This window comes from Oncorhynchus masou, chromosome 16, assembly GCF_036934945.1.
Source record: "Oncorhynchus masou masou isolate Uvic2021 chromosome 16, UVic_Omas_1.1, whole genome shotgun sequence".
Lineage (NCBI taxonomy): Eukaryota > Metazoa > Chordata > Actinopteri > Salmoniformes > Salmonidae > Oncorhynchus > Oncorhynchus masou.
In genome coordinates this window covers 20,365,938-20,378,709 of record NC_088227.1, presented here as the reverse complement: position 1 = coordinate 20,378,709, position 12,772 = coordinate 20,365,938, and the positions used below count along the sequence as shown (strand labels likewise).

General features: G+C 42.6%; 1 protein-coding gene across 2 annotated transcripts in view; it reads left to right on the top strand.

Moving 5' to 3' along the window:
* LOC135557633 (calcipressin-2-like) overlaps positions 1-12,772 on the top strand; it is a 165,208-nt gene that overhangs the window by 94,807 nt on the left and 57,629 nt on the right. The window contains exon 1 of one of the 2 annotated variants that reach the window (XM_064991099.1): positions 3,301-3,725. The exons of the other annotated variant lie outside the window; for it this stretch is intronic. Within the exon in view, the coding sequence (XP_064847171.1) occupies positions 3,639-3,725 (87 nt within the window). The 5' untranslated portion in view covers positions 3,301-3,638. Of the gene's footprint in view, positions 1-3,300; positions 3,726-12,772 lie in introns of those variants that run through there. 2 annotated transcript variants of the gene reach the window in all.

Here is a 12,772-nt window from a genome sequence, read left to right as displayed (position 1 = left end):
CGTCCCCACTGGAGCCACGTTTCTCCCTCCTGCTACCCCTTGGCCTGCACGTACACCTTGGTCCACATGCCTCTCCTCATCCCCTATCTGTCTGTCAGCCTGCCAGGAAGGTTACTGTGGTCTCTGTTTACACAACTTTATCTTCACTCAACACTACACACACCTAACAGGTCCACAGCTGTACCACACATGACCCAGGGACCAGGAGTCCTCACAAGGATAGTAAAACTAGCAAAATTTGAACGAGTGGGGACATTTCCCTGGTCGCCACAAGGAAAAAGGCTATTTTAGGCTTAGGGGTTAGGTTTAGGCTCAGGGTTACAATTAGGGTTAGGAGTTAAGGATAGTGTTTTCGTATTAGGTTTAGGGTTAAATTAAGGGTTAGGTTTAGGCTCAGGGTTACAATTAGGGTTAGGAGTTAAGGATAGGGTTTTCGTATTACGTTTAGGGTTAAATTAAGGGTTAGGTTTAGGCTCAGGGTTACAATTAGGGTTAGGAGTTAAGGATAGGGTTTTCGTATTAGGTTTAGGGTTAAATTAAGGGTTAGGTTTAGGCTCAGGGTTACAATTAGGGTTAGGAGTTAAGGATAGGGTTTTCGTATTACGTTTAGGGTTAAATTAAGGGTTAGGTTTAGGCTCAGGGTTACAATTAGGGTTAGGAGTTAAGGATAGGGTTTTCGTATTAGGTTTAGGGTTAAATTAAGGGTTAGGTTTAGGCTCAGGGTTACAATTAGGGTTAGGAGTTAAGGATAGGGTTTTCGTATTAGGTTTAGGGTTAAATTAAGGGTTAGGTTTAGGCTCAGGGTTACAATTAGGGTTAGGAGTTAAGGATAGGGTTTTCGTATTAGGTTTAGGGTTAAATTAAGGGTTAGGTTTAGGCTCAGGGTTACAATTAGGGTTAGGAGTTAAGGATAGGGTTTTCGTATTAGGTTTAGGGTTAAATTAAGGGTTAGGTTTAGGCTCAGGGTTACAATTAGGGTTAGGAGTTAAGGATAGGGTTTTCGTATTAGGTTTAGGGTTAAATTAAGGGTTAGGTTTAGGCTCAGGGTTACAATTAGGGTTAGGAGTTAAGGATAGGGTTTTCGTATTAGGTTTAGGGTTAAATTAAGGGTTAGGTTTAGGGGTTAGGGAAAGTAGGATTTTCAATGGGAATCAATTGTTTGGTCGCCACAGTAATAGTAAAACAAACGCGCGTGTGTGTGTGTGCGTGTGTGTGTGTGTGTGCGTGTGTGGTCGGGGGGGTGTCGGAGGCTGCTTTTCCATTAAGAAAGGACAATATAATGCTGCAGGATGGTTCGGTCAATACACATGAATGTGAGAGATGGAGAGAGGAGAGGGAAAGGGGGTGAGAGATAGAGCAGTGAAATAAGAGAGCAGTGAAATAAGAAGGAGAGATAGAGAGGAGAGATGCAAACACACTCTACCCTAAAGTGTACCTGGTTAGTATACAGTCACACAATATCTCCATGTAATAAACTGCCCTTTGCCTCAGCTTGACTGGTGTTCTGTGCATTGTATGTATTCCCATAGAGATAAGTACTAGTCATATCTATGTGTATTCCATGGAGGTAAATGAGTTGGCTGTATTCCATGAAGCCTCTGTTGTTAACCCTGGACAAATAGCCGCGTTTGACCACTGGGTGGCTCAGATACTAGGACCAAGAGGAGGAGATGTGATACAGTATGAACACAAAAGCACCCCTGTGAAATAACGTCAGCGTTAGAGCCATGCATTATTCCTCATCATTTCATCCTTTGATGTGTCACACACACCTTAATAGAAAATGTAAGTAAAAGTGAAAGTCACCCAGTAAAATACTAATTGAGTAAAAGTATAAAAGTATCTGGTTTTATATATAGTTAAATACAAGTAAATACTATACATACAATTCCTTATATTAAGCAAACCAGACACCCCCCAATTATTTTTTACCGACAGCTATTGGCACACTCCAACACTCAGACATCACAAACGCAGTATTTGTGTTTAGTAGGTCCGCCAGATCAGAGGCAGTGGGGATGACAACGCGTTATATGGATAGGTGAGTGAATTGGACCATATTAAAAAAAAAAATATATATATATATATATATATATATATATATATATATTTCACCTTTATTTAACCAGGTAGGCCAGTTGAGAACAAGTTCTCATTTACAACTGCGACCTGGCCAAGATAAAGCAAAGCAGTTTGACAAAAACAACAACACAGAGTTACACATAAACAAGCGTACAGTCACTAACACAATAGAAAAAAATCTATATACAGTGTGTGCAAATGTAGTAAGTTTGGTTGAGCATTCGAAATGTAACGAGTACTTTTGAGTGTCAGGGAAAATGTATGGGAGTAAAAAGTACATACAGTGCCTTCAGAAAGTATTCACATCCCTTGACTTGATTAAATGTAGATTTTGTGTCACTGGCATACACACAATACACCGTAACGTCAAAGTGGAATTATGTTTATTATTATTTTTTTTTACAAATGAATTAAAAATGAAAAGCTGAAACATCTTGAGTCATTAACTATTCAACCGTTTGTTATGGCAATGTCAAAATGTACTTCAAAATGTATGTCAAGACCTGAAAATTATTGTCTAGCAATGATAAACAACCTATTTGACGGAGCTTGAATCATTTTTAAAGAATAATGGCCAAATGTTGCACAATCCAGATGTGGAAAGCTATAGAGACTTACCCAGAAAGACACACAGCTGTAATCCTGCCAAAAATGCATCTACAAATTATGGACTCAGGGGTGTGAATACTTATGTAAATGAGGTATTTCTGTATTTCATGTTCAATGCATTTGCAAACATTTCTAAAAACATGTTTTCACTTTGTCATTATGGGGTATTGTGTGTAGATGGGTGATAAAACATCATATTTCACCCATTTTGAGTTCAGGCTGTAACAACAAACTGTGGAATAAATGAAGAGGTATGAATACTTTCTGAAAGCACTATATTTTCTTTAGGAATGTAGTGGAGTAAAAGTAAAAGTTGTCAAATATAAATGGGATGTAAATCAGTGACAACGAACAGTCATCAGACGCATAATAGCTCAGTTCCATAGCAGTAATACGTCTGTTATATTAACTGTGTGACTGCGTCTTTCTAACAAGCTTCCCAAATCAGAGTCTGCAGCGGTGTGATTCACGCCTCGGACAAAACGCCGTCTGTCTGTGTTGTTCAGTTAGACAAACAGTTTTGGCACCTCATCATTTTCTATTTGCGTCACTGCATTACCCCCACTAGTTCAGGATGAGAGAGACAAGCCGTACTCAGCGTGAAAAGAATATCTGCCTTTTTTGACATTTTGTGTATGTGAGCGAGAGTGTGTGTTTTAGGGGGGGCAGTGATGTCATAACTGGAAGAGGGAGCGAGGGGAGGGGAGGCTAGTGGGCTGACTTCTCCCTCGGCGTCTCTGCTTCCCCAGCCAGCCCAGAGTAACACCCAGCCTGCCTCACTGCTAGAGACTACTACACAGTGGGCTCTTCAGAGCACAACACACTCTCACACAAACACACCGGCGAAAACACACACACAGGTGCTCCGGACCAGCTGTCCTTTGTAAAGCGAGCAGTAGATTCCAGCAGTTTTTTTATCTGTCTGAACGGTGCAGAGAAGAGTGAGAATGCCTTCACGAAGCCTAGACTGTGATATCTCTGTCCTCATCGCCTGTGTGGTGGACGTTGAGGTGTTCACCAGTCAGGAGGTCAAGGTAGGACAAGATACACATATACACTCTTAGAAGGCAGCACAGAGCATACTTCACACACACTTCAGAAGACAGGTTTAGAATTTGAGTTTGTGTTCTATGGGTTTGTCTACGCTTCTTAAAAAACTATATTCAGCTGTATGCATTCTGTATGTACTCATATTTATTCGTTCTGTATGTACTCATCTGTATGCATTCTGTATGTACTCATCTGTATGCATTCTGTATGTACTCATCTGTATGCATTCTGTATGTACTCATCTGTATGCATTCTGTATGTACTCAGCTGTATGCATCCTGTATGTGATCAGCTGTAGTCATTCTGTATGTACTCATCTGTATGCATTCTGTATGTACTCAGCTGTATGCATTCTGTATGTACTCAGTTGTATGCGTTCTGTATGTCCTCAGCTGTATGCATCCTGTATGTAATCAGCTGTATGCGTTCTGTATGTCCTCAGCTGTATGCATCCTGTATGTTATCAGCTGTATGCATTCTATATGTACTCATCTGTATGCAGAATTTTGTGCTTTAAGTCTAAGATTGCTGTAAAACTACTCTCAGGTTGTGTCTAAGACAGTGTTGTACAGTACTACTGTTTTGTCCCATCACCAGACGACTAGAAGATAAGACACCATGTCAATGTAAAGTAGTATTGATACCATATTCATAGCACGCAATGACAACATCAAGCTTGTGACTCTACAAACTGGTTTGATGTATTTGCAGTTTGTTTTGGTTGGATAAGTACATATAGAATGCATACAGAATATGGGACCAAATACTTAACTTTTGTCTACATTGATACACAATAAGTAAATTAGCCCAAATACTTTAAAGGCATACTGCGATATTTGGGCTATTTTTACATCTACTTTTTATGTCTCCCGAGTGGCACAGCAGTCTATGTCACTGCATTGCAGTGCTAGAGGTGTCGCTACAGACCCAGGTTCGATCCCGGGCTCTATCACAACCGGCCGTGATCGGGAGTCCCATAGGGCGGCGCACAATTGGCCCAGCATCGTCTGGGTTTGGCCAGGGTAGGCTGTCATTGTAAATATCCATTTGCTCTTAACTGACTTGTGTAATTAAATCAAGGTTAAATAAAAAATGTAAAAAGTAAAGTATAAAGGAAGTTAGAGGTATTTCCACAAGCCAATGTTAGCGCAATGAATGGAAGTCTACAGGTACGCTACCATATGGAGGGGAGTGTGTGCACAACAAAGCAAATCCCTGATCTAACACATCAGCCTTTTTACTATTACTATTACTATTACTTTGATTCGATATGTGTTGGGAAAAGATGGTTTTAGGATGAAGTGTATTGGATTGCACTGCAAGATGCTGCAGCTTTGTTCTCCTTTTTCTCAACTGTTCATCATTTACTTGCATAAAACGCAAACACAAACACGTGTCTTTAAGTGGAGCGTACGTCATCGCACCACACTCACAATCCATTCATAAAACCCCCCTGATGTGCTGCTCCAATGCATCACACCTTGGACAGACTGAATCTCACTGGGGAGCCTGAACTCTCTCTCTCACACACACACACACACACACACACACACACCCCACACACACACACACACACACACACACACACACACACACACACACACACACACACACACACACACACACACACACTCACTCACTCACACACACACACACACACACACACACACACACACACACACACACACACACACACACACACACACACACACACACACACACACACACACACACACACACACACACACACACACACACTCACACACACACACACACACACACACACACACACACACACACACACACACACACACTCACACTCACACTCACACTCACACACTAACAGAGATCTAACTACACTACACACAGCCTCACACAAATCTACATTATCTTAACACAGCTCACAGACTTGGGTCTCTGGGTGAACAAATTAATTCTGTGAAAATGGGGATGAAATGTTAAGATTCCATGTACCGAATCTGGGAGAAAAAAACAACAGACTGCAGTTATTGGATTACACTGCATTGACCCAAAAATAGGAAAGGGGGATCAGTCTGAGTAATCATTAATCCTCCCATCACATCCACATGTTTAATGTTTAATTAATCACTGTCTACTGCTCGGCTGCTCTGGTCTGGCTGCCATCCTCTCCACCATCTTCATTCTAGAATATAGAAGATTCTGGAATTTAGACTATCCTCTGATAGAAGATGAGGCAGTGAGAGACTGAAGAGATGAGGCTATGATTTGAGTGAGGGTTAAGGCTTGGCTGGCACTAGGTATAATGAATAGCTAATGTTCAGACTTGGTGATTGGTCAGATGGACAGATGAACAGAGAGACTGACGGAGGGACAGATAGACAGACATAGATTTGTTATTATACATTTTGCCACTGCTTCCATATTCCTGCTGCCACAAAAAAACAAATGAATATGGAGTGATGTACAGTCGTGGCCAAAAGTTTTGAGAATGACACAAATATTAATTTTCACAAAGTTTGCTGCTTCAGTGTCTTTAGATATTTTTGTCAGATGTTACTATGGAATACTGAAGTATAATTACAAGCGCTTCATAAGTGTCAATATTTGCAGTGTTGACCCTTCTTTTTCAAGACCTCTGCAATCCGCCCTGGCATGCTGTCAATTAACTTCTGGACCACATCCTGACTGATGGCAGCCCATTCTTGCATAATCAATGTGTGGAGTTTGTCAGAATTTCTGGGTTTTTGTTTGTCCACCCGCCCCTTGAGGATTGACCACAATTTCTCAATGTGATTAAGGTCTGTGGGGTTTCCTGGCCATGGACCCAAAATATCAATGTTTTGTTCCCCGAGCCACTTAGTTATCACTTTTGCCTTATGGCAAAGTGCTCCATCATGCTGGAAAAGGCATTGTTCGTCACCAAACGGTTCCTGGATGGTTGGGAGAAGTTGCTCTCGGAGGATGTGTCGGTACCATTCTTTATTCATGGCCTTTATTCATGGCTGTGTTCTTAGGCAAATTGTGAGTGAGGCCACTCCCTTGGCTGAAAAGCAACCCCACACATGAATGGTCTCAGGATGCTTTACTGTTGGCATGACACAGGACTGAAGGTAGCGTTCACCTTGCCTTCTCCAGACAAGCTTTGCCCCAAACAATCAGAAAGGGGATTCATCAGAGAAAATGACTTTACCCCAGTCCTCAGCAGTCCAATCCCTGTACCGTTTGCAGAATATCAGTCTGTCCCTGATGTTTTTCCTGGAGAAAAGTGGCTTCTTTGCTGCCCTTCTTGACACAAGGCAATCCTCCAAAAGTAATCGCCTCACTGTGTGTGCAGATGCACTCACACCTGCCTGCTGCCATTCCTGAGCAAGCTCTGTACCGGTGGTGCCCCGATCCCGCAGCTGAATCAACTTTAGGAGACGGTCCTGGTGCTTGCTGGACTTTCTTGGGCGTCCTGTGCGATCTTACTGGCAGCAATATACTTGCCTGTGAAACCCTTTTTGTGCAAAGCAATGATGATGGCACATGTTTCCTTGCAGGTAACCATGATTGACAGAGGAAGAACAATGATTCCAAGCACCACCCTCCTTTTTAAGCTTCCAGTCTGTTATTCGAACTCAATCAGCATGACAGAGTGATCTCCAGCCTTGTCCTCGTCAACACTCACACCTGTGTTAACGAGAGAATCACTGACATGATGTCAGCTGGTCCTTTTGTGGCAGGGCTGAAATGCAGTGGAAATGTTTTTGGGGGATTCAGTTCATTTGCATGACAAAGAGGGACTTTGCAATTAATTGCAATTCATCTGATCACTCTTCATAACATTCTGGAGTATATGCAAATTGCCATCATACCAACTGATGCAGCAGACTTTGTGAAAATTAATATTTGTGTCATTCTCAAAACTTTTGGCCACGACTCTAAGATGCCCAGTGACGCGAGCCTACCTGATCGGCTTAATGCCTTTTATGCTCACTTCTAGACAAGCAACACTGAAGCATGCATGAGCGCACCAGCTGTTCCAGACGACTGTGTGATCACGCTCTCCGTAGCCGATGTGAGCAAGACCTTTTAACAGGTCAACTTTCACAAGCCCACAGGGCCAGACGGATTACCAGGACGTGTACTCAGAGCATGCGCAAGTGTCTTCACTGACATTTTCAACCTCTCCCTGACCGAGTCTGTAATACCTACATGTTTCAAGGAGATCACCATAGTCCCTGTGCCCAAGAAAGCAAAGGTAACATGCCTAAATGACTACTACCCTCACGTCGGTAGCCATGAAGTGCTTTGAAAGGCTGGTCATGACTCACATCAAAACCATCATCCCGGAAATCCTAGACCCACTCCAATTTGTATACCGCCCCAACAGATCCACAGATGATGCAATCTCAATCACACTCCACACTGCCCTTTCCCACCTGGACTAAAGGAACACCTATGTGAGAAGGTTCAACACCACAGTGCCCACAAAGCTCATCACTAAGCTAAGGACCCTGAGACTAAACACCTCCCTCTGCCACTGTCATCCTGGAGTTCCTGACGGGCCGCCCCCAGGTGGTAAGGGTAGGCAACAACACATCTGCCACGCTGATCCTCATCACAGGGCCTCCTCAGGGTTGCATGCTTAGTCCCCTCCTGTACTCCCTGTTCACCTATGACTGCATGGCCAAGCATGACTCCAACATCATCATTAAGCTTGCTGACGGCTTCTACCCCCAATCCATAAGACTGCTGAATACTTAATCAAATGGCCACATGGACTATTTGCATTGGCCATTGACATCCCCCCCTTTGTTTTTACACTACTGCTACTGTATACCAGTACCCCCTGACTCCCGAGTGGTGCCGTGGTCTCAGGCACTGCATCTCAGTGCAAGAGGCGTCACTGCAGTCTCTGGTTCGAATCCAGGCTGCATCACATTTGCCGTGATTGGGAGTACCAAAGGGCGGCACACAATTGGCCCAGCGTTGTCCGGGTTTGCCCGGGGTAGGCCGTCATTGTAAATTATAATTTGTTCTTAACTGACTTGCCTAGATAAATACAATCATTGTTATTTTATTTTTTACTTTTTAGTTTATTTAGTAAATATTCCTGCATTGTTGGTTAAGGGCTTGTAAGTAACCATTTCACGGTAAGGTTGTTGTATTCGGCGCATTTGACAAATAAAATGTGATTTGATGATTTGATTTGATTATGGTTGTGTTTTGCATTTTTTAAATGTGTATACAAGAGCATGTTTACACTCTACAGCCTGACATGTGACTAGTCGATGGTGTTATTGACCATGACCTCTCTCTCCCTCCTCTTCCTTATTTTTCTCCCATTCTCTCCTTCCTTCCTCTCTCTCTCCCCTCCCCCACATGTGTATGTTTATAGTGAGTTGTTTTGACACTGTCCTTGAATAACTGGGTTAAAGTGACTGGCTCCTGAACAATAAATGGTGTTTTCAGGCTGATGTTTATTGGTGTTTTGTTTGGGTTACTGTACTGTGGGTGAATGAGCACAAACACTATATTCCTAACAGTAAATGCTATCATTACTGAAGTAATTGCTGTGGAAACTTATGACGGTATGTGAGGTCATGTCATGGCAGGGATTTGGGTTAATAACTGTGTAGATTTGGGTTGGAGCGCAGGTCAGGTTCACTGGCAGGGTAGAACTGTCTGATTTAACAACATGGTTATGAGGATGTCACCATTTCTGTTTGTTCCTCTCTTGATCAAACTCTTGATCAAACTATTCCTATGATGCCAAGATTATGTCAAAATAATTACAATTCAGCCAGTGTATGAAGAATACTTTTATTTTGGTCTCTTTTTGAATATACAGTACACTAGGTTGTGTCACGTATTCCGTATTGCTCATTCTGTGCAACAGTTCCAGAGGTCTACATCACCGGCCTCTAGGCATCACTGAACTGTCTCATTACGCACACCGGATTCCAAATTCCCGATTAGTAATTGTATATACAGTATGTGCCGTCTGTTCACAATTGGCTGGTCGGTTATTGTTCCCATGTCTGTTGGTCTGTCAGTACATGTGCTTTGTTATTTTGGCTTTTGTGCTGGGTGTATTGTGCACTTGTTATTACAAACACATCCAAGTGTTCGGCGCCCGGGGAACAGTGAGTCAACTGCCTTGCTCAGGGACAAGTTCCACAAACATGTGACAAACAGAAATGGAATAATGTGTCCCTGAACAAAGTTGGGGTCAAAATTAAAAGTAACAGTCAGTGTCTGGTGTGGCCACCAGCTGCATTAAGTACTGTAGTACATCTCCTCCTCATGGACTGCACCAGATTTGCCAGTTCTTGCTGTGAGATGTTACCCCACTCTTCCACCAAGGCATCTGCAAGTTCCTGGACATTTCTGGGGGGAATGGCCCTAGCCCTCAACCTCCGATCCAACAGGTCCCAGACGTGCTCAATGGGATTGAGATCCGGGCTCTTCACTGGCCATGGCAGAACACTGACATTCCTGTCTTGCAGGAAATGATGCACAGAATGAGCAGTATTGCTGGTGGCATTGTCATGCTGGAGGATCATGTCAGGATGAGCCTGCAAGAAGGGTACCACATGAAGGAGGAGGATGTCTTCCCTGTAATGCACAGCGTTGAGATTGCCTGCAATGACAACAAGCTCAGTCCGATGATGCTGTGACACACCGCCCCAGACCATGACGGACCCTCCACCTACAAATCGATCCCGCTCCAGAGTACAGGCCTTGGTGTAACGCTCATTCCTTCTACGATAAACGCGATTCTAACCATCCCCCTCGGTGAGACAAAACCGCGACTCGTCAGTGAAGCGCACTTTTTGCCAGTCCTGTCTGGTCCAGCGACGGTGGGTTTGTGCCCATAGGCAACGTTGTTACCAGTGATGTCGGGTGAGGACCTGCCTCTCCTAGCCTATTGCGGACAGTCTGAGCACTGATGGAGAGATTGTTTGGGCAGTTGTTGTTGCCATCCTGTACCTGTCCCGCAGGTGTGCTGTTCAGATGTACCGATCCATCCTGTGCTGATGCTTTAAGCGCACTGTTTAATTAAATAATTAAGACACAAATGACTAGAGGGAGTCCGACCGCAATTGATTTGATTGTTCTGAGCCAGTCTCAGACTTACTGAGCTGTGTTCCAAAAAATGACAGGGAGTGACTGTTTGACTAGCACCCATTGTCTCCCTCTCCTCCCTGCTGCAGCGACCACCACAGAACATCAACAGTGTTTACCATGCTGTCCGTGTTGCTGAAGCTGAAACATAATTACCGCCACTTCTGACTAAATAGTTATGTCACCGAATTCACTCATTTGTTTAGGAAAACCTTCCTTATTCCCCCAACCCTTGCCCTCTTTACGCTGTATGTCCACCAAATGTGCATGAGTTTTGCCGTTTGTTTTATTTCATGGATGTCTAGTCCTTTTTTTCCATACCTGATGCACATGTGCTTTGGAAGGCTGCAGAAAGGTTAGCAGGAAGGAGAAGGTTATTTTCGCTGTCTCTGGGTTCCCTGCCGTGTTCGACCAAAGCACCCATTGCTACCGGGACCTCCATGCAAAAAATGCTGCATGGAGACGCATCGCCAAAACGATAGGATTACCTGGTCAGTTGAATGTGAAATAATTAGCTGGAAAGTGGAAGCTCGGTGCTGGCAGTTTCTTTGCTAAGCTATCTAGCAAAATGGGTAGCTTTGTAGTTAGATCGCTAGCTAACTAACTGGCTTGACTGTTTATGAACTTCCGTTTGTACCACTGTACGGTAAAGCAACGCACAAGTTGAAAATATTCCACAGAATGCACTGCAGCCTAGTGCAGCATCCCCAAAACAGCTTTGATGACTGCTCCATTGACAATGAATGACTTCCACCGGAACACAAAGAGTTTGACGCATCTGGTGGACATGAGGCTTTACGTGACACATGTACCTATGCATCGCATACACGTGACCAATAGAGCCTGACCTATAGCATATCATAGTCACATCAATAAACTGGTTCTAACAAACTCTGAACACTGTCACACATGTGACAGCAAAATCGATGCAGAGGACGTGACAAACTCGAAACGGGGAATGTTTACTGGTTGCTCCGGAGGTAAAGGGGAAGTCGGATGTGTGGAATACATTTGTCAATTATGTGTTCCAAACAGGTGCTATTAAATTACAATATAATTTTTCTGATGTTTGGAACAATGTAAACAACACAAAATAAATTATAAGCGTACCAGAGAGTCTGTGGTAACATTTTTTTGTTAAAGCCTTTATTATAGCAATGAATAAATACAGTTGCATTCATTCATGAATGCAATTTCCGAAATGGAACAATTTATTATTGTTTACGCTAATTATTCAAGGGTCACTTTGTGATTTTATTTTAAAACTAAAATGCTTGATTGCATTTCAAATCATGAATGACTCGTATGCTGTGTAATGACATGAACAAATTAATGTTTGATACAGTCCTGTAGCCTATTTAAGAATTGAAATATAAGCCTAAATAATTTACGGTATTAAGACTAAACAGGATGTGCTCTTAGGCTGCTATACTCGCCCTACTAATGATAGTGACATTATTCATTATTATGATAATGATGATCATAACAATGTTAGTAATAAAAACAATAAGGAGATAAAGAAAAGGGAGGGTTATTATTTTTACAAATATTATTTTGGACTATTTGGAACAGTGTAAACAACACAAAATAAATTATAAATAATACCAGATGCTGTTCTTACTTAAAAAGGTAAAGCCTTTATTACAGCATAGCAAAGATTAAAAACAGCTGAAATTGTGAAATTGTTTATCCGACTTGTGTCACCCCTAGTACACTCTATAACTGGGTTCTCTGTTTAGTTAGGTGTTTAATGAGCTCTAATTCTGGCCAGATGACGCTATCGGCACACTTTATTACAGCACATTATGATTGGTCAGGCTTTATGTAGAGATGTGACTTTTACCCAACCACTGCATTGTGATAGAAATAGATGCAGTGTCTCTGCCAGGTTATGGGTGGGAAGACCTGAGATACACTTTCTCTTTATAATAACATTCCT